The sequence below is a fragment of the Pelophylax lessonae genome, assembly GCF_965119305.1.
Source record: "Pelophylax lessonae genome assembly, chromosome: 3".
NCBI classification, from domain to species: Eukaryota; Metazoa; Chordata; class Amphibia; order Anura; family Ranidae; genus Pelophylax; species Pelophylax lessonae.
Window position 1 is genome coordinate 126,238,009 of NC_138770.1, and position 23,008 is coordinate 126,261,016.

General features: G+C 44.0%; 1 protein-coding gene across 1 annotated transcript in view; it reads left to right on the forward strand.

Moving 5' to 3' along the window:
- The window catches only part of HS1BP3 (HCLS1 binding protein 3), a 239,529-nt gene extending 216,995 nt beyond the window's left edge, over nucleotides 1-22,534 (forward strand). The window contains exon 7 of the mRNA XM_082251314.1: nucleotides 21,821-22,534. Within this exon, the coding sequence (XP_082107440.1) occupies nucleotides 21,821-22,049 (229 nt within the window). The 3' untranslated portion in view covers nucleotides 22,050-22,534. The remainder of the gene's footprint in view (nucleotides 1-21,820) is intronic.
- The last annotated feature ends 474 nt before the right edge of the window (nucleotides 22,535-23,008 follow it).

The following is a 23,008-nucleotide window of genomic DNA, read 5'->3' on the forward strand; positions in this document are numbered from 1 at the left end:
TACAGAGTTTTTTTCCTCAAATAAGTCTTTATTATAGTTTAACATTTTAGAAGAGTGGATTGCAAATGTTTAGTGCAAAATATCAAAATTACAAAATAACTTGTGTAAATAGTACAGACTCAAGTCACATATAGATTTCACCAAAAGAAAATAGAAAGCCATATAAAATCCAATCTGTACATCCAAACAGCGGTGTGTTCGCTCATTACCTCCCGACTGAGTAGTGCGGGCTACTAGGACTAGCTGTGGTCAGTGACTGTGTGAGTGGCAGCCTCCTCTCCTCTCCTCCCCTCTCCTGGATTATTACACTGAAAGCTGAACTACAAGGCACACAGATTCGATATATATCAACCAGAGCAATACAGATCCTAAGACCTTGGGAAAACAGAAGAGGCATTCCATATAGGCGGATTTTCTTGCACAGATCTATCAAATTTCTGGTAAGAGGCTGACCTGCTCCCTCCTGATTGGAGAGAAGTTTTTTGGGGGGTTTTTCCTACTTTCCCTTGGCTACACTATATTATTGGATCTGATAATACACACGCCCTTGTATTATCCCATCTGGTAAGGGGCTTATTCATTCACGGTGGAGGTCTTCGCTGCACCTATCTATTGTGTTGAGTTTTGCACCTTGGAGATACATCACATGCATGTTGGATTTATATGGACTTTTATATTCATTTATGGACCTATTGTCTGGATTCACCATTGAATTTATTTGTATCATTGTTCATCTTTTGTTCACTATTGTTGAGCACACGTCATTTACCACTTGGTTTTTGATTAGTTTGTTGTAGAGGACTTAGTCCTCCTAATTTGCATTTCACCTGTTTATTTTATTAATATTTTTATTGATATATCACTATATTTATATATATTAGATATCAGCCAACAGATTGTTGATGATACACACTATTCATAATCCCATGAGCTGACTTCTCCTTTTTCCAATATAAAGTGCGGTGAGTATAGCAGCTACCGCCGGTCAGTGTCTCTCCACACACATTGGTTTGTAAGTCTTCACGAGCAGCTCAGAGCACACCTGCCTGTCATCTGGGAGTAACAGCCGTCACTGGATGACGCGTTTCGTCTGCCAATCTGCGAATTTCTTCGGATCAGACCTTATATATAGTGTCACTGGTGGGAATTGAACCCTAAACCTATTATTATTATAAATATATATGTACATAGATGTTGTACAGAACGGCCCCACCAGTTCTGTCAATATCTGCTTGTGTGATTGGCTCCCTGACTTTCCTAAAAGTCTGCACTAAGATACAAGTCAGATTTTGGGTGTTTCCTGCAACATAAATGTAATTTATGGTGAGATACTTCCAAAGGAAAATCACGTCTAAAGGGATGCAGACCCTGCCACTTCATTAGAGCCCTGCAGGTGCAGCAGCTGATTGATCATTATAAAATCACTCCAATTCACATTCATTTTCCACATGGACACAGACACACAATCCGCTATTTCTTCAGAAAAACAAAAAATAGGAATCTGATAAAAACTTTGGTAAAATCCCTGCAATGTACATAGATCACCCAGAGAGGAATTTTTTTTTTTTTCTCAACAAAAGTGGAGTTACTATTTAAATATTTGTAGCTAGTGTTGTGTTCAGAGTTTATTAATCTCTGTGTGACATTGCTGGGCATGATTAAGGGGGGTCATGCTGCTTTTTGAGCAAGTCTCTGTTCACAAAGCTAACAAACCAGGGTAAAAAAAAATATTAAAAAAAAAAAATGTTTTTTTCAGGTGTGTTCAAAAAATAAATACATACATTACAAACTGCAGTATTCCCTTCCATTTGTAAATCCCAACTCTGAGAGAGCTTAATGTCCTCCCTTGCATTGGGGCTGCACCTACACTGCAAGGGTTGAATGCTTGTTTCTAGGGGCCACGAAAAGCACTTTTGCTTAACTGATTAGCTGCTCCCCCACGAGGCAGCGGTCCCCTATACTCCGACAGCGGACTGTCCCTCGGTGTCCTCACATCCAAGGCAGGACCCAGAGAACCTTAGATCGCTGTTGTTTACCTTAGGAATTGCTCATCTGTCAATGTTTTCAGTCTAATAAACCTGGCGGACAACAGAGTTCTGTCTTCTGCAACACGGTATCAATTCTGTATAACCGTTCACTCTCTTCAGTAGCTGATTCATTGCACTGTCCGTGATGAGTACAGGAATCTCCATACTCTGTGTACAATGTGCAGAGGTTTTTTTTTCTCCTCTGAGCAAATATTAGGGAATGTTACACGCAGTGGCGTAGCGTGGGGGGTGCAGGGGGGGCCGGCCGCACCGGGCGCAACATCTGGGGGGGCGCATCCTGCAGTTTCACTCTGTCTGACATTCTATATATTACTAACACGGTGTCATCACACACTGTTTGCGGCTGCCGCCATCTTTAGGCTGCGAGATAGCCGGCGGGCGCCCTATGGCTGGAAATTGCGGGTCGAGGTGTGGCGGAGCTGTATTGTGCCTCCCCTGCCCATTGGCGTAGCGTTGCAAGCCAAGCCCCGCCTGTCGGCGGCGTGTTCTGCACAGCTCAGTCAGCTCAGCGAATCAGCAGCCTTCTTTTCACTCAGCCGCCCGGCGCTGTCACAGGAATCATTCATCTCTATCTTTCCAGTTGTGGTGAGCACAGCGTAAAGAGGACTGAAGAGAAAGTTGTGAGAGGTGAGGTGAGACCATGAGAGATGTTTTTCTGGACTGACAGACACACAAGGCATCTAGGGAGGGAGGAGGAGGGGGGGGGGGCGGGGAGCAGCCTGGACTGGAGAGCACTGACTGCAGTAAAGTGAAAGTGGAACTGTAGGGGAGGTCAGTGTAGATGTCAGTGGGGGGTGGGTCAGTGAAGGGGGGTCAGTGTAGGTATCAGTAGGGGGGGGGTTAGTGAAGGGGGGGCAGTGTAGGTGCCAATGTGGGGGGGGCAGTGTAGGTGTCAATGTGGGGGGGTCAGTGTAGGGGAGTCAGTAAAGGGGTCCGTGAAGGGGGGGGTCAGTGTAGGTGTCAATGTGGGGGGGCAGTGTAGGTGTCAGTGAAGGGGTCAATGTAGGGGGGTCAGTGTAAGGGTTCAGTGAATGGGGGGTCAGTGTAGGGGGGTCAGTGTAGGGGGGGCTAGTGTAGGGGGTGTCAGTGTAGGAGAGAGGTCAGTCTAGGGGGCAGAGAAGAAGGGCCAGTGAAGGGGGGGACAGTGTAGGTGTCAGTGAAGGGGTCAGTGTAGGGGGGGTTCATTCTAGGGGGGTCAGTGAAGGAGGGGCAGGAATGGAGGGGCAGGGAAGAAGGGTCAGTGAAGGGGGGTCAGTGTAGGTGTCAGTGTATGTATCAGTGAAGGGGTCAGTGTGTCTGGGGGGGGGGGGCGGGGGTCAGTGTAGGGGTGTAAGTGTAGGGGTCAGTGAAGGTGTCAGGTAGGTCAGTGTAGGAATCAGGAATGTCAGTGTAGGGGTCAGTGTAGTAATAAGGTAGGTCAGTGTAGTGATTAGGGTTGGTTAGTGCAGGAATCAGGTAGGTCTGTGTAGTGGTCAGGTAGGTCTGTGTAGGTGTCAGTATAGTAATCAGGTAGGTTAGTGTAGGAATCAGGTAAGTCTCTGTAGTGGTCAGATAGGTCTCTGTAGGTGTCAGTATAGTGATCAGGTAGGTTAGTGCAGGAAACAGGTAGGTCAGTGTAGGGGTCAGTGTAATTGTCAGGTAGGTTTGTGTAGTGATCAGGTTGGTTAGTGCAGGAATAAGGTAGGTCAGTGTAGGAATAAGATAGGTCAGTGTAGGTGTCAGTATAGTAATCAGGTAGGTTAGTGTAGGAATAAGGTAGGTCTCTGTAGTGGTCAGCTAGGTCAGTGTAGTGGTCTGTGTAGATTTGTGTAGGGGGCGCAAATTACTTACCTTGCCCCGGGAGCTGACAACCCACGCTACGCCACTGGTTACACGCACCCTGTGAAAGGCAACAAATATTACAGAAACTATTTGTGACTTTTGCGCACATGCTGAGCATTAACAAAGTAAATTTTTTTATAAATAGACCACATATACGATGCAATTTTTTTCTCCTGCAACCACATGTTGCAGGAAAGAAAATCACTTGATTCCACTATCAACACAGTCAGTGGTAATGAGGGAATCCCTCTAGCAGAGCTATTGTGTTCGGGGGGCATCGCGGGGCACTGTAACTGCTGGGAGAACACTGATTATAATAACCTCATGTAAAAATCTGACATGCTAGTTGTACCCAAGTCTATCGATGGATCAACTTTGGTACAATCAGCCTGCCCATAGATGGTTAGAATCTTGGCCAGTCCCTGCTGAATCAGCTGAGATTCGAACCATCTAAGCCGGCTTAGTTTCATACCTTGTTTACCTGCTGTTAACAGTTTATTGCTATAGTGACAATGTGTATGAATGGTAAAAACTGGTCTCCCAGATATATGGTGATAACAACAGCTTTGCTGTCCCAGACCACTCTACAGAAATCCATTTTAATACGTAAAAACATGACTCACCGGTGCCTGTGTTTGAAGCTGTTTACTTTAGCTGTAATTATTTAATTTATTCTAATATGCCGCTAAGGATATCTGGGTTACATGATCTTGAATACTTTCTTCTAGGCACTTCATTTGTTTTGGGCTTACTCACACCAGAATGCATTCATTATTCTGTGTGGCATTGATGTAGATAGAATACATGGTTCCTTCATACCAGGTGCATTGTCCAGTGCTTCCAAATGAAGTGACATGGTTCATAACCATTACACTGTGGAAAAATACCTGCATTCTGAATGTTACCATCACGGAGTTGGTGAATGTTAGAGACCTTGCGCTCCTCCACCTTCTGTTTGAGGATGCCCCACAGATGCTCAGTAGGGTTTAGGGCTGGAGACATGCTTGGTCAGTCCATCCCCTTTATCCTAAGCTTATATAGCAAGGCAGTGGTCGTCTTGAGGGGTGTTTGGGGTCATTATTATGTTGGAATACTGCCCTGCAGCCCAGTCTCTGAAGGGAGGGGATCAGGCTCTACTTCAGTATGTCACAGTACATGTTGGCATTCATAGTTCCCTCAATGAACTGTAGCTCTTCAGTGCTGGCAGCACTCATGCAGCTCCAGACCATGATGCTCCCACCACCATGCTTGACTGTAGGCAAGACACACTTGTCTTTGTACTCCTTATCTGGTTGCCGTCACACATGCTTGACACCATCTGAACCAAATAAGTTTATCTTTGTCTCATCAGGCCACAGTACATGGTTTCGGTAATCCATGTCCTTAGTCTGCTTGTCTTCAGAAAACAGTTTTCAGGCTTCCTTGTGCATCATCTTTAGAAGAGGATTCCTTCTGGGACAACAGCCACACAGATCAATTTGATGCAGTGTGCGGCCTATGGTCTGAGCACTGACAGGCTGACTCCTCCCACCCCTTCAACCTCTGCAGCAATGCTAGCAGCACTCATACGTCTATTTCCCAAAGACAACCTCTGGATATGGCGCTGAGCACGTGCACTCAACTGCTTTGGTCGACCATGGCGAGGCCTGTTCTGAGTGTAACCTGGCCTGTTAAACCGCTGTATGGTTTTGGCCACCGTCCTGCAGCTCAGTTTCAGGGTCTTGCCAATCTTCTTATAGCCTAGGCCATCTTTATGTAGAGCAACAATTCTTTTTTTCAGATCCCTGGAGAGTTCTTTGCCTTGAGGTGCCATGCTGAACTTCCAGTGACCAGTATGAGAGAGTGAGAGCTAAAACACCAAATTTAACACACCTGCTCCCCATTCACACCTGAGACCTTATAACACTAACGAGTCACATGACACCGGGGAGGGAAAATGACTAATTGGGCCCAATTTGGACATTTTCACTTAGGGGTGTGCTCACTTTTCTTGCCAGCAGTTTAGACATTAATGGCTGTGTGTTGAGTTATTTTGAGGGGACAGCAAATATACACTGTTATACAAGCTGTACACTCACTACTTTACATTGCAGCAAAGTGTCATTTCTTCAGTGTTGTCACATGAAAACATATAATAAAATATCTACAAAAATGTCAGGGGTGTATGTATGTATATATATATATATATATATATATATATATATATATATATATATATATATATATATATAGCACCCTACAGGTAGGTGCTAGGTAAAAGTATAGTGGGCCTTGGCTGCCTAACAGCAGGGCCATGATTTCAGCTGGCTGTCATGTCTCCCAGGTGTGTCTGCTGAGAGGGGAGTCTCCCCACTGGCTCCATAAGAGGATAAGAGGACTGCCCCTGGGGGTCTGCTTAGTGTCAGAGGGGACCACTCCGGAGAAGGTTCTAGGGATCCAGGAGTATATATACACACACACACAAATATATAAATATATATATAAATAAAACCCAGTGGTAAGAAATACCATCAAAGCTTGATCTGTCTTCATAAATCATATAAAATGTATTTGGGTACAGTGTTGCATGATGGAGTAATTGTCAGTCAAACTATCACCGCGCTGAAAAATGGCCTGGACTGGAAGGGGGTGGTAGATCCCATACACACTGGGCATTTAGCCTTGGTGCATGGGGCTACCATTCTTAGCCGTGAGTGGAGGGCACATGTTTGCTGTCTAGCCCTGCTGCTAGCAGCTTGTCAAACTCATTGAGAGTCTGACAGCTACTGTGGCTGGACAGTGCCAGGATCTACACCCATGGATGAATGCCCAGAACACAAGAAATCTGTATTGTGGGAATTCAACCCTGAATGCATACTGCACTAAACATATGTACTACTTTGCACCGCCCAGCCCTGTCCCTCCGTAGCAGCTACTGACCTCTCTCCAGCAGCAGCTATCAGCCTCTCCACGCAGCAGGCCTGGACCTCACACCTGTGCACTTTGCCCTTGGCTAAATGTTACAGCCCTCTGCACTGGGACTAAATGCCCAGGCAAAGGGGCCTAACATGCTGGTATTGGGGTGATTAAGACTCCAGTGGAATTGACTTGAATGGTAACCTTCAGAATGCAGGAATTTTTCCACAGTGTAATGGTTTTGAACCATGTCATATTCTACCTACATCAATGCCACACAGGATAATGAATGCATTCTGGTGTGAGCAAGTCCCAAAACAGATGAAGTACCTGGAAGAAAGTATTCAAGATGATGTAACCCAGATATCCTTAGCAGCATATTAGAATAAATTAAATAATTACAGCTAAAGTAAACAGCTTCAAACACAGGCACCGGTGAGTCATGTTTTTACGTATTAAAATGGATTTCTGTAGAGTGGTCTGGGACTGCAAAGCTGTTGTTATCACCATATATCTGGGAGACCAGTTTTTACCATTCATACACATTGTCACTATAGCAATAAACTGTTAACGGCATGTAAACAAGGTATGAATTGAAGCCAGCATAGATGGTTAGACTCTAAGCTGGTTCAGCTGGGACTGGCCGAGATTCTAATCATCTCTGGGCAGGCTGATTGTACCAAAGTCGATCCATCGATAGACTTGTGTACAACTAGCATGTCAGATTTTTACATGAGATTATTATAATCACAGTCTTTTCCCGGCAGTTACAGTGCCCAAACGTGGCACTGGGGGGGGGGGGGGAAGCAGACAATCGGAGCTTCAACTTTTGGGAAGGTTAAAGGCTAAAGTAAAAATATAGCCCAAACTTTTTTTTCATTTTGTAAAAATTAGGGGAGGGTTATAACCCCTGTCAGATTTTTTTCACCATCTGTGTCCGTCCCATTGTGGAGATTTCTCTTCACTTCCTGTCTCATAGCCAAACAGGAAGTGAGAGGAAATCCCTCCAAATTAAGGCAATTCCTTGGGAACCCCCAGGTCACCAGAACTAGTGTTCCCATTGGAAGATTTTTCCTCCATTACTTTTCTGGGGTTAACCCAAAATTTGGGATTTTCTTTTAATTTCAATGAGAATGGTAAACAGGACAAATAGAGAAGGTGAATCTACCTAATGGGTGCATGGACAGCAATAAAAACTGACAAGCATTCTAATCACTTTCCACTCTATCCAAAGTGAAAAAAAAGTTTTGCCTCTAGTTATACTTTAGGTGTAAAAAGTTGCTCTCTGAAGCCAAGTACAAATCTTCTGTTATTAGTGGAAAAAAAGTTCCCTAGATGATGAGATTGCATTGCCCTGAGAGTGCCTTGTGTGCAACGACTAGATGTCCTGAATAAACCTAGAGCACTTTACCCCCCCCCCCCAAACTATGTCAAAGTGGTGGTCAGGGGCACTTAACCTAGAACATAGTGCACTTGAGGTTACACAGGCTCTTCATGTGAATTGACTTGAATCGATTCTTGACTGGCGCCTTTGCAAGGACACGCATTTAGGCTCCTTTCACATAGGGCGGATCAGTCCAAGCGGATCCACCTGCTCAGCGGGAGATCTCTCCGCTGATCCCTGCTGAGCGGGCAGATGACAGGTCCTGTCTGCTCCGCTGTGCAGAGCGGACAAGGACACAGCCCGATCTACTCTATGGGGCTGGTAGATGGAAACGGACTGCATGTTCATTTCCATCCGTTTGTCAATCCAATCTGACCCGCTGGACAGATGGTGAACGTATCGCCATATGTCTTTTTTATAGCGATTTTGTCAGATCTGATGCCAGGCCGGTGTCACCAGACACGTGCGCAATGGGTGGCCCAATCAGGTCCGCCTGAAAAACAGACAGGCGGACCCGATCGGTCTGATCATGTGAAAGGGGCCTTACTGTTTGGAAGTTGTAAAAAACTAAATCTGACTTCATTAAATGGAAAAAATCCTAAATCTAATTTACTATGTTTGGCATCATATCTGTATACAGATGTTGCAAGGGAACCGTGACCCACACTGTGCTTGTGGGCTTCAGTCAGAATACCGCTTCCTCTAGTCTGAACATAGATATCAGATATTACAGCCGCCCTACATGCAAAACTAGTTGGAACTTAGCTTGTATACATCTGGAACCTCTATTGAACAGACTCCACACAATATATACCACACAGGAGGACACCCCCCTCCTGATCAAATTACCCCACCAGGTCAGGTGCCTGATTACATTATCCTATGCAGATGAAATTGTGTACAGAAATATAATTAACCTGAACTATTATCTAGCCACCTGGACAGAAACAATAGGTGAATGGGAATACACATCTAGACAATGTTATAATTAACATGTTAATTAACTCAGCACTGCAACAAGGCTAAAATAAAATACATTACACATTATCCTATAAACACAGAACCAATGATTATTAGTTGGGGAGACTTTTAAATTTTACAAGACATTGAAATTTTTTTACTTTATATTTGGTTTTTGTGCTGAAACAACATATTTGCTCTTACCTCTTACGTGGACACCAGGAAAAGATGTCAGAGATAAAACTCCCCAGTTCGGACATAGACAGCAGTAAAAGTTTTGACCCCTTCGTAAAAAACAAAACACAATGTGTATATATATATATATATAAAATGTATATATGATATCTGCCGCAATTTTATTCTCTTTTAACTTCTTTTTGCTGTTGTAATCTAAGCGCACTTACCCTCTGTCTTCAAAACTAGCTACTAAATAGGAATGATTGATTTCTCCGTGACTTTGCTAGCTCCTGATTGTTATCTACAGAGGGTGATTTCCTTAAGGGAAGCAGGCACTGTCTACATTGCTCGGATGTTCCCTCACGAATATACTTGGGATTCCCATAGGGTTTCCTGGGGAATAAAAGGGACTTTTTGTTTCAGAACAGATTTTCTTGTATACAGGTGGTCCCCGGGTTACGAACAAGATAGGGACTGTAGGTTTGTTCTTAAATTTAATTTGTTTGTAAGTCGGAACAGGAACATTTTTTAAGTGTAACTCCAGCCAAAATAATAATTTTTAAGTGTTTTAAATAGCATAGGGAAGGATAACACCCCTGTAATATTTGTTTTGCTGTCTGTACCCCTGTTCAGAAATTTTCACCTCACATTCATTCCTTATGACAATTGGATTTTAATTTTGGGTTGTTGTGGAAACCAGGATGGGTGATAAAGCTTCAGTGGAGACATCTTTTTCCCATAAGAACTCCCATAAGAACTCCCATAAGAACCCTTCCTAGGGGTAGATTTCCCCTCACTTCCTGTTGTCTCCCTCCGTTTGTAAGTAGGAGTCATTTGTAAGTCGGATGTTGGTAATCCGGAGACTGCCTGTATCCTTTACTACTGACAATTAACAGTAAGTAGTTAGTAGTGGTTCATGCAATGCCAAAGGATTTGTATAACTTACATTTATTTTGATAGAGATGAGTTAAAATCCATGTTAGTTTTTTTTTTTTTGCTGTCTGTATTTCCCTTCATTTCCTGTGCCAGAAATGCAACAGAAAGTTAAAAAAGAAAAAAAAAAATCTCCCAAAGTGAGGGAAATTACAATATTTTTTTGGATGTAGTAGCGAAAGGGGGTTAAAATCCCTCTCAATAATTTTTTTTGCTTTCTGTGTACTATTGGGGAAATTTCCGCTCACTTCCTGTCCCAGAGACGCAACAGGAAGTTTGAGAAAATCTCCCAAAATGAGGGAAATTCCCATCTTAGGCAGTTGTCCCCAGAACAAATGTCCCCGTTGGAAGATTTCCTCCTAACTCTTGTTCTGGGGACACATCTAAGATGTTGCATTTCCCCTCACTTTCTTTCTGACGATGGTTAACAGTAAAAATTGAGGGGTGAATATCACTATTGGGGGACACAGGGACCAATAAATCCTTAACCGATGATCCGATAACCTTTCCCAACCCTTTTCGAAAGTAAATTGCCATTTTTTAGAAACTTACAATCAGTCAGGCTATTTACAGGAGACATGCAATGTCTCTTCTGCAATAAAATACACCAACCTGCCTGCCCACAGTCTTCTGTGACATGTAAACTGAGCTCAGTTTACTTCACCAGCATGGTACCTATGTGCCAGAATAAATGCACATGTGCAGGGGTTACATAATCCCATGCCAGCCAATCAAGATGCCCAAAGACCAGCACCTGAAACTAGCTGGGGAGAAGATGCTGGCACTGGCGAGGGATGTTTTGCGGAAGTAGGAAGTAGGTATGATGCATTTTGTTTAGTTTAGCTAAGTTTTAATCATCTAATGAAGACAGATTTGCAGGGATACTGGGTGAATAACAGCCTCTTATTAACCACTTGACCTCCGGAAAAGATTTACCCCCCCCCCCCCTCAAGACCAGGCCATTCTCTGTGATACGGCACTGCATTACTTTAACTGACAATTGCACTGTGGTGTACCCAAATAAAATGTATATCCTTTTTTTTTACCCACAAATAGAGCTTTCTTTTGGTGATATTTGATTACCACTGCAGTTTTTATTTTTTTGCCCTATAAACAAAGACTGACTGAAAAAAAAAAAAAAACAATATTTTTTACTTTCTGCTATAAAACCTATCCAATAAAAAAAATGAAAAAATCAAATTTCATAATCAGTTTAGGTCAATATGTATTCTGCTACATATTTTTGGTAAAAAAACATCCCAATAAGCGTATATTGATTAGTTTGCGCAAAAGTTATAGACTCTACAAACTATGGGATATTTTTTTTTTTACTAGTAATGGCAGCGATCAGCGACTTATAGCGGCACTACGACATTGCGGCGGGCAGATGGGAGACTAACTGACACTTTTGACACTTTTTGGGGACCAGTGTTGCTAATAATGTGATCAGTGCTAAAAATATGCACTGTCACTGTACTAATGACACTGGATGGGAAGGGGTTAAACATCAGGCGCGATCAAAGGGTTAACTGCGTGCCTAGCCATTGTTTTTAAAACAGTGTGGGAGATGATTTTAATATGGGAAGGCATTGATCCATGTTCTTGACCCAGGATCCATGCCTTCCCTACTGACAGAACGCCGATCTGCCTTGTTTACATAGACAGATCGCCGTTCTGCCTGTGTACCAAACAATCAGCGGGTGCTGGTGGACATCGGGTCAACGGGACAACTGTGTAGAATCAATCGATAAAAATGGGCGACTGGGCACTAAGTGTGTTTACTCTCTGGTTAGAAAGAGGACAGTGGGGGGATGTGGCTTGGTCCCGATCCAAGATGGCCGCTTAGCTCCGAGCTCCTGCACCTCAAGGACTGATTTTTTTCCAGCACAGCCTGAATACACCCTAAACTATATTTTTTACCATGGGGAGTACTTCTAGGAGCACCTCGGCTACCTGCTCCCGGACTCCGCGGGAACTGGAAACGCAGCTGAGCCGCAAATATCCCCGAACTCTTTCGTACTCAGCCCAGAGACACACAGAGGCCTACTCCCTCTCCATCCCAGCAGTCTCGCTCCCGCTCGCCGAGTAGAACCCCATCCAGCGCCAGAGCCCGATCACCTACCTCGGACGCTCCTAAACAGTCGGCCTCGCTATCCTTTGCGGATCTCGAAAATGGTAGCGGCGGATATCAAATCGGACATTAAGGCTACTCTCTCAGCGGTGATAGCGGAGCTCAGGAGCGACGTCCAGGCCATGACACTGCGGGTGGAGGAGGTGGAAGTTACTATCGCCCGTCATGACGCTTCCCTCTGCCATGTTCAACAAGTGACTGAATCTCATGCCTCCCTTCTGCGTGATCTCAATCGGCACGTGGAAGATCTGGACAACAGGGGCCGGCGGAAGAACCTACAGGTTCGCGGCATCCCTGAAAGTGTGGAGCACCAGAACCTTCCGCAGACAGTCACCTTGATCTGCAACAATTTACTAGGCAGACCCCCGGATACCCCGGTAGCTATGGAACGCATTCACAGAGCTCTACGACCTAAGGGGAGAGACAACGACCCCCCTAGGGATGTGGTGTGCTGCCTTGCCGATTGCCAACTGAAGGAAGATGTTTTGAGAAACGCCAGAGTTCGGCGGCATATCACCTTCCGGGGAACTGAGATCAAAATGTACCAGGACCTCTCCAATATTACCCTACAGAGGAGGAGAGAACTGCGCCCCTTGCTGGAAGAGCTTCGCTCCAGGGCCATCGTGTATCATTGGAAGTTCCCCTTTGGCCTTTCTACTACTTCACAAGGCCGCACGGCCCTTCTCCGGGTTCCAGAGGATCTGGAACATTTCTGCTCAACCCTGGCTTTACCCTACGTCAACCTACCAGATTGGTATAGTGAGTTCCGCGTCTCACCCCTGCACAGGGTCGCTTCCATGGAGGGCATCCAACCAGCAGGTAACTTCAGTATCGGCAGACGTAGAGCCTACCCGTCTTCATCGCCGCCGGCCAGAGGGGATGGGGTACCTTGTAATGGCAGGCCCACTGCGTCTCCTGATCACAGGAGGGCGCGGCGCATGCCCTGATCGCTAAGCCTTTTCCCGGTGAGTACTTTTTAAGCCTGAGCCTAACTTCCTCGGTTCTCCCCTGTTTAATCTCCTCCTGTGTTCTTGGGGACACGGACTGTGTGAGAACTTTCTAGCCCCCCCTTCTTTACCTGTCTGAGGCTTTCCCCCACCCGGGGTGCCCCCTTGTCGGATCCATCCAGCTCCCAAACACCAGCCTGTCAGCCAGTGAACTGCTGCTCCTGTGCCCTACCCGTGTTGCCTCTCCATCCTCAGCTGACTCACGGATGCACTGAGACCATTTGAGAAGCCCCCCACCCCCCTCTCCCCACCGTCCGCTGCACCTTGGTACGTGATCGTGTGAACTACCCCTCTTGCTCCCTCTTTGTCTGGTGACATTTCTACCTGAGGAGGAGCCTCCATCCAGGGATAGCACCGGGGCTTACCGCGGATGACTTTTTCTCCCCCTATCTGGACCTCCCGCCTGTGCAACTTGCATCTGGACGCTCTCCGACCTTCTTCTATGCTTGATGGACACATATCTTCGGCCTCCTGCTTTCTAATAGTCTACGACCCTCTACGATCTGTGTTCTTTGGGTCACAGGAGAGTATCAATGCCCCTATTATTGCTTGTTGGGTTGCTTACCAATAGTCTCTAATGCAGTAATGGTGCACATTGCTTGCCGTGTACCCAGGTGGGGGAGCCGTGTGTTTTCTGGATGGCTGCTTTCTCTGGGTGCACGAGTGTGTTTCTGTATTTAATTCCTTATGGGATCTCACTATGTCCTTTTCACCAGCGAAGATCGGGCGGGTTGTGGGTGGGGGGGGAGTGGGGTGGGAAGGGGAATCTGTTGAGATGCGGGGTACACATACCAATGCACGCTGCGCTACTCTGTGCCCCGATTACTTTTCCGGTGGCTGCGTTTTTTTCCGTAGCCCAGTGGGCACCGGTGCACAGACTAGCCATGCTCCTCTGAGTCTGGTCCGTTATGATTGTGGCACTGCTTACACCTAGGGTTATACGGACATCATGATTCCTCTCGCTGCGGCTGACAGCTGGATGGTGCCTCAGAGGGCCCTACGGTCCGTGTTTGCTTTGCCACTGTCTTTTCCTCATCAGTTCTTATATGTATGGTTATACATGGTTTGATGTTATGTTCTGTTACACGTGTTGCTGCTCAGGATTCATTTATGTGTGGTCTGGCTTGCCAGCTGCCTTAACTTCCTCCCTAACTTCCCCGGGCCTTTCCCACTGCTACCTCAGTCATTCTGCGCTCCTGGCCCCTTTACGGGTACTCCCAATACACTGAGCCTCCTTTCCCGCCTAAAATCCTAGCTGCCCAACGGCACCTACTCGCTTCCTAAGATAGACATACTTACTTGCACCCTTCGTGTCACATAGGCATGTTTCCCCCCCCCCCCCATAGAACTTTTATGTATTTAGGCACCCTCTTATGATCTCAATGGCCCAACAGGTGCCTGGCGCTGACCTCCACTCTTGGTCACCTCTCCTTCCACACTCCCCAACGGCGGAGGATTTCTCCTCTCCCGACCCACATCCGAATTCCCTCCCCTGTCCTCCCCTTTTCATCGGGCACAGTAGCTGGTCTACCAGTACCTGCAAATTTTGAATACCGCTCCCCCCTCTCCCCCCCCCCCACGTACCCCCAATAACCCCATTTTTCTTGGACGTCCCCCCCCCTAAGCTACCTTTCTTTTCTTTTTTTTGTTTGTTTGTGTGTCTGTTCCCCCACTTGCCTTGAAGATGCCTCGTATTCGCCCGGCTCACCCAAACGCCCAATTGCTGAAAATAGTCTCCCTAACTGAGAAGGGCCTTAATACCCTACAGAAGAGGTCTTCAGTTCTGACACATATGCGTAGGCTCCGGGCGAAAGTGTTTTTTTTTTTCAGGAGACCCACTTCTGCTCTGACACCATACCCCGCTGTCACAATAAATATTACCCTACTGTGCCACCTCAGGAGACTCTAGGACCAAAGGAGTCTCGATTCTTATCGCTAAATCGGTCCCGCTGACCATTTCAGACTCCTTGGCAGACCCTCAAGGCCGCTACCTCTTCTTGACAGGCTCTCTTCATACTACTCAGGTCACCCTGGCAAATGTCTATAGCCCGAATTCCTCACAAGTGCCTTTTTTTAGAGCTGTGGTTGCAGAGCTGATTCCTTTTCAGAAAGGCACCCTGATTTTTGGGGGGGGGGACTTTAATGTCCCCTTGGACCCCTTGCTGGACACCTGCTGGAGATGTCTGTCAGATACTGGATCCCTTCTTCACATCCTATGGTCTTGCCCAAAACTGACTACGTTTTGGCAGGAAGTGCATAGAATCACCACACAGATGACCACATACGCTCTGGAATTGTCGCCTGCTCAGCTTCTCCTGCACCACACTCCTACGTCGCATGCCTCTTACACTGAATCACTTACGATCCACATAATCAACGCCGCTCGACAATGTATCCCAGTGTTATGGAATTCTACACAAGCACCAACGATCAAACAATGGTTGCGCAGGGTGTCTGCGATTGCGGAAATGGAAGAGCTTATCCATATTGCTAATGATGCCCCCACCAAATTACATAAGAAATGGGCGTGCTGGATTTATTACACAACCACGGCGAATTCTCTAGTCTCAGCTCTTAATGTGATAGCAACTTAACCAGTGCCCCTTAACTTTTGACTTCCTGTGGGCGTTTGTCTAGCGTCAGCCCCTGCTACCCCTAGACTGGTGATTTTCTCTTTTGGTTCGCTATCAATTTCTTAGTGTTCACCTTTGCTGTACTTTCTTGACTACACATTCCCCCCTCCCCCTTGTCGTGTTGTGTGTGTGGGGTTTTTTTTTTCTTTTCTTTTATCTTTCTATCTTCTCTCTTTCCCCCTCTCCCCCCCTTCATCTTATCTTTAAACCTCTTTTGCTTCCTCCCTCCCCCCCTCCCTGTCTTTGCTTGCCTTCCCTCTCCCTTCCTATGTGCCTAGGCAGCGAGCACCTTTGTACCATCTCAATCGCCCAACTCTGATCCTAGGCCTTCTGGACCCCCCTCCCTTCCCGTGCCTGGGACCCTGGAGCCCGGTGCATGGGAGCGTGCTACGTCATGTCCCCCTTGAGTAGTCAGTCCCTTGTAGGGCTTTCGTAGCTTTTATAGTATCCATTTCCTTCTTTGTTGGGTCTCCTTTTTACACCAGCCCCCTAGCATATCAGCTCGAGTTCTCCCACCTTAGGATAACCTCAACGACCATAGCTGCTCTACACGAGACCATTGACACACCTTGACCTTATTGTGTTACTTCAGGTTTACGTTTGCTTTGATTGGTCCCTACCTCTTTGGACTTCATGCTCTCTATATATGATGGGGAGGTCGTCTCCTCTTATACTGTTCAAATGTTGATATTTACTGTTCATGATTGTACTTTTGTATATGGCGTTCTTTCTCTGTAATGCTCCTTATCTTTTTTCAATAAAATGTTTTGAAATAAAAAGAAAGAGGACAGTGTTAGAAGCAGTGAACACACTGACCTACATTTTCATGGCCACTGAATCCGGGTCATTCAGGAATACTGGCACCCCGGTGCATTCAGGTGGCATGCCATGTGCACCAGATGAATGTAAGCATAACAATTTGAGTCTCCCAGCATGTAAGCAATGCAGTCTGAGTCAGTTTAAAGGCAACTTTTTTGTATTTGATCGGTGCCTATAAACTCCATAAAGTGCAGACTTCTGGTAATGCTGTAAAATTGTCCCTCTTAAGTACATTTTTGTCACCATTCCAGTGAGACTCTTGGACATAAACCGAAGTAGCTAAATGAACATTGTGTATTAGTGCAAACTGTTTAAAAAATGCCGTAATCTAAACCCTCATTGAGCTTGACAGATTTTCGGGCACGCAGCTTGTTATTGTAAAACTTTTAAAATGGATCTGATATCAGTGCCATAAAAAAAAGAGGGAAATTTTAATGAGATATTTTACAGAAAGGTGTTGATCTAATGAGAAACTTCCATGTTGATGGTTACTGTGAAGAAAAGCCACGATTTGATGAGTTTGTTAAAATGTGTAAACTTTCAGAGGTAAATTTATGACGTATAAATGAAGTGGGCCAACTCATACATGGTTGGTCTATTAAAGTGGACCTGTACATTGTCCCAAATTGAGGAGATGCTGGAACAAGGTGACCGGAATGATTACCAGTCAATGTGTAACTAAACCCACATCCTAAAAAAAACTATGAATAAATGGTGTATTACATGCTGTTCATACTCACTCAGTCACTATGCGATTTGTTTCCTCTATTCTGCAAAAAACCTGGTTGATCCTGCTGTTCTCTATCTCCACCTTCTGTCCATGTCCCCAATTCAGCTAGGGGTTTTGCAGCAGTGGTGACAACTCTGCACATGCTCAGTTTTTAGTGAGTTTTTATGCTGAACATTTCCTTCCTATACCATCTGAGCAGCCCATGTGAATATAGAGCCACACATGTGGGTGTATACACAGTGGTAAATTATATCCCACTCCCTCCTTCCTCCTCCATGCCCACTAACCAGCTAAACACTATGGGAGTGGGATATTACATGTAGATTAATGTAGGAATCCCCTCCCTCTTATTCTAAGACACCGGCTGGAGGGGTGTGACACAGCCTGTGGCTGGCAGAAATCCGCCCACACCATGTTAATTCCACAAAATATTAAAGATTTTATTTCAAATGTACTGTATATTTGTATGACAATTTAAAATAGTTTATTGATATTAAAGTGGGAGTAAACTCCCATGTATGATTTTAACTTCTAGGTAAGACTAAAATAAGGCTTACCTATAGGTAAGTAAATATCTCCTTAACGTGCACCATTTAGGAGAAATATTTACTTTAGACGCAGTCAGTGATGTCACCAAAGGAAGCGTTTTTAAGGAACGGCATACCCGTGTCGTTTCTTTAGAGCAGTGCCGTAGACAGTGATTCCAATGCGCATGTGCATGCGTGGGAGTGACGTCATCAGCGGCTCAGCTATTCATATAGCCAAAGCCTGTGAACCTGCAAAGAAGACCGAATGAAGATAGAAGAACCTTCAAGCAGTTACAGCTCACCGCTGGAACGATTCCTTTTCAGGCAAGTCTGTCATATTGTGCTAGTATGTGGTGCATATTAGCACATTATGGTATTGCCTCTCAGGTGAAAACGTTTTATTTTTTTTTGTTTACTACCGCTTTAAGAAGGCTTTACTGTACTAGGCATTGATTTTGTTGTAGAGCTTTTTGATTTCTTTAATCTATTCTCACCATAACCTTTATGGTTATACTGTCTTGTTGGGTCTGAAGCCCCACTCAATACAAGACATGGTTTCCATACACTGCTACTACATACTATACTAGCATACTAGCCCATTATGACTTAAACTGCCCAGGGTCTGTTTTTTTTCTTTTGATGCGGTTTACTACCGCTTTATTATTTACTTTTACTCTGTATTCCAAAGTCTGTTTTTTTTTTTTTAATTTGAACAGACGACCAGCAGCTCCTTCTGCTTATGTTTCCCTGCAGACAGGCTGAGAAGGATCTGGGTCATGTGATAGCTGTATATTGATTAGGAAAAAGGTACTTAGATTTTTTTTTTTTTTATAAAATAACTACAGTGCCATCATCCACATACACAAAAAGAAAGGACAATGTAAATAGTGCGTGTTTAGTATCTCTTTAATCTAACTGCAGACTCCCTCACTTGCATTTTAGGCAATGATAATTTTTGGGCATCCATCCAACTCTAGCAGTTACTAGATAGCTATTCAAGGTGTACTGCTGGTTTACACTTGTGTGAATTAAAAATGCAGGTAAAAGCTGATATGCAGTCATCTGCGTTTTCATGCGCGTTTTTTAAACTCCTATCCTGTTTAGCTGCTTTTTTCTGCGAGTTTTCTGATTTATTCCTGTTTTTAATTTTCATTAACAAAAATACAATAAAATCCTTATTAGCGGACACAAACACAACATAACTTTCAAAAACTCCTCCTAAATCTTAAAGATAATACTCTATTGAGGTAATAACTAACGCTCTGCATGTGAATGAGTTCTTGGGGCTCATTCACATGGGTGCTGTGGCCTGTACAGTGCGAACCAGATTTTATTTTTATGTGGCTGGAGCTGTGTGCAGGCAGCCTATGCTATGCTATGGAGATGCAGCAACTGTAGAGACACAACCACAGGTCCTAATTTGACAGTTGTGTGGATGCACGTGTACACCCCAAAACACAGACAGTTTGCATTCGGGGGCCACCCACCCACACTTGCACACCTGTCAAATTAGGATCAAGAAAGCCACATGTGGAAGAATTGTTCGTAATACTTGAATAAATATTAGCTGCGTCGTCGAGTTGCCAGAAAGAAGCCTTTACTGTGTCAATGCCACAAAAAACCCGAGCACAATATGCCTAACAATAACTTTTTTTGGCATTGGCAACTCATTTTTGTTTTAGTATTGTATTGTGCTCCTTAAAAACAACCACATCGTCTTTTTCCAGAGCAGCCTTGTATTTCTCTTGAGATTATCTGTGGGTTTTTCTTTGTATCCCGAATAATTATTCTGGCAGTTGTGGCTGCAAACTGTCTTGGTCTACCTGACCTTGGCTTGGTATCCAAATATGCCCACATTTTCCACTTCTTAATAAGTGATTGATCAGTACTGACTGGTATATTCAAGGCTTTGGATATCTTTTTATATCCTTTTCCATCTTTATAAAGTTCCAATACCTTGTTATGCAGGTCTTTTGACAATTCTTTTCTGCTCCCCATAGCTCAGTACATTCATGTGAGAGCTAACAAACTCATTAACTATTTATACACACACTAATTGCAATTTAAAAAGCCACATATGTGGGAAATTAACCAGTGTAATTTTAACCTGTGTGTGTCACCTTGTGTGTCTGTGCCAAGGCCAAACCTTTCAGGGTATGTAAACTTTTGATCAGGGCCATTTTGGTGAGTTCTGTTATTATGATTTAAAAAGGGGCTGAACAACTATGTGATAATGGCTTCATAAGATCACTATCCTTAAAAAAAAAAATATCTCAAAATTTCTGCCAGGGTTTGCAAACTTTTGAGCACAACTGTATATGAAAAGTAAGAACATTACCTGAAGCCTATAGCCAACCAATCCGCTTTCAAGTTTCCATTTTGCAGTGCAGACCTAAATGAAACAAATATCTGATTGGTTGTAGGGGCAATAACCGATGTTCTTTTTTTTAAATTCTTTATCGAAAAAAGATAAACCAAAGTACAGAGTCAATACACATCAAAGTCAAACATACACAGTTAGACAAAGACTCCTGTGTACATTTACATGACCATATTGCCAATGGTAAAGTGCATACCTATGTATTATCTCGAAAAGAGATATGATCATGGCCAAGCTCCTGGCCCTGTAGGGCCATACAGACTTAAATGAAAAGACTCTATTCCCAGTACCATGTACATCATATCACATGAAGATCTCAGCAGCCATAAAAGTAGAAAGAAGGGAGGATAAGTTTCCCTCGGGCTGGGGAAGGGGTTAAGGTGGGTAAGGGTAAAATAAATATGGAGTTGCTAGGGAGATGGACTCCACACAGAGGGTGGTAGGTCCCAGCGTCCTTGCAGAAAGGAAGGGGAGAGGAATCTGGTTCTCCTGCCTCAAGGTCTCACAAAGACAAATTTATTGTTCAGTAAATGCTATTAGCTTGGGATTGAGCCAAATAGAAATATGTAAGTAGGTGAATAATACAAATTCATGCCAGTAGAACCATTTTTTCAAAAATTTCTCCCGCGTGCCCTTCTCTGTTGTGATCAAGTACTCCATCTCCTTGATGGTGAGTGAGGGTACTTAGTGTTGTTTCCAGAAAATTGGGATGCAACTTTTTTCCGTACTTACCAGGAGAGGGATAATAATGCATCTTTAGGTCCTACTTGGAATTTCATGATGGTATAACAGAAAAAGGCAGGATCCCAAATGGATCACATGGTTTACAGATTTTTGGGTTATGTGTCTAACTTCTGACCAAAATCCTGAAGCCTACTGCATGTCCAGAAAACATGAAAAAGGCATCCCACCGTCTCCCCACATCTCCAACATGTCTTTTTGCACTGCAAGAACATATTGTAAATCCTACTGGGGGTGTAGTACCATCTGGTCAGGATTTTAAATCCTGGTCTTTGAAGCAAATTGACATTTTGTATGTAAAGAGGCGTATCCTCTCCATCAGCCTACTGGAGAGAGTGATTCGAAGGTCCCTCTTATTTGGTGATTGTAGGGAGGTTTGAAATCCTCTGGAGGAGAGATGAGTAGGTGATACATCATTGATATGGTTTGCTATAGGGATAAGCAATGTTCTTAATGGCATACTTTTCATACAAAAACCCTTCAGCATTATACTTTATAAAATGTTAAAAGTAAGCTGGGATTAGGTAAAAATGTAAGAATAAAGTATTTAAATAGGTCAGCTAGACTTTATGTGCTGTATAACATATTGCCATTGCTAAATCATGATTTTATTTTTTTAACTACATGGCCACAGAGTTGAAGAAGACTTCCAGAACCTGTTGAATCTTGGAGTGAAGCCAAAGATCAAACCAAAGCCAAAAATTCCAGCCAAGCCCAGTTTTCTAAAGGAGACAAAGAATTCAGACAACAACCTGGCACAGGTGGACTCACAGCCCAATGTACAGGCCATGGACGAGTCAGACATCCTTCGCTACATTAAAGAAAACGAGTCCTCAGACAATGACTCACTCAGTCTGTTTTGAAGGAATGATGCTGAGATTGCTCTTTGAAGTGCCCTTTATCCCTTCTGCATAAACAGCGGCTCCTGAGCTACCTCCAGTAATAATTATTACTGGTGGCAGAAGTTTAATAAACATTAACTGCATCTGGAATGTGAAGATGCCCTGCAGCAACAGCTCAGTTACCAGAAATCTCAGCATGCTTTGTATGTTGTCAGCTTTAGCTGGGAGCTAGAACATACAATTATCTTTCATTTGGCCTCTGAAGTAGGGAACTGCAGAAGCCTGATTTGAAATGGGCAAAGCCCATGCCCTGAATAGCTCAGGATATAAGCAAGCCAGCATAGCACTGGATGAAAGGCTATTTTAGGGCACTAATAAATACTAAAGCATAAGTCACACCATGAGCATTTCTTTCAGCATGGCCAATCAAATCACACGGTTCTGTTAATAGTTTCACAGTCTTGTACAATGTTAGCCATCAGGCGGACTCAAAAAAATGTAGACTTGAAATAATTTTTTTTTCACTGACTAAGATGAAAGTGCAGTCAGTTTGTGTCTCCTGGTCAGGTATGTGATATAGAAACTAAAGATTCAAATATCTGTTTAGCCACTATTTTCATCCAAGCATGTCTGTACCACACCATCACTTTGTTCATTCTGTTCTCTTCTCTTGGCAGTGAAGCTGGATATACACTAGTAGATTTTCCTAACAAACACTTGTATGAGTATTTGTACCAAAATTCCTTGTACATACGATTACTTTACATATGTCCTTTGAAAGTCATTCAAAATTTTGAATGCTTTAACAGTTGATTTTGGAGTAAATGTAATTTCCCAAATGAAAATCTCATTCACTGTTAGAAAATCATTTGTTCGAATAAAAATTTCCATCCTGCTCCTTCAAATTTTCTTATCACTGCGGTCGAAAACAAAACGTCGATTTGACCCCACAAATGAATTGAAAACAAATGTTCATAAAG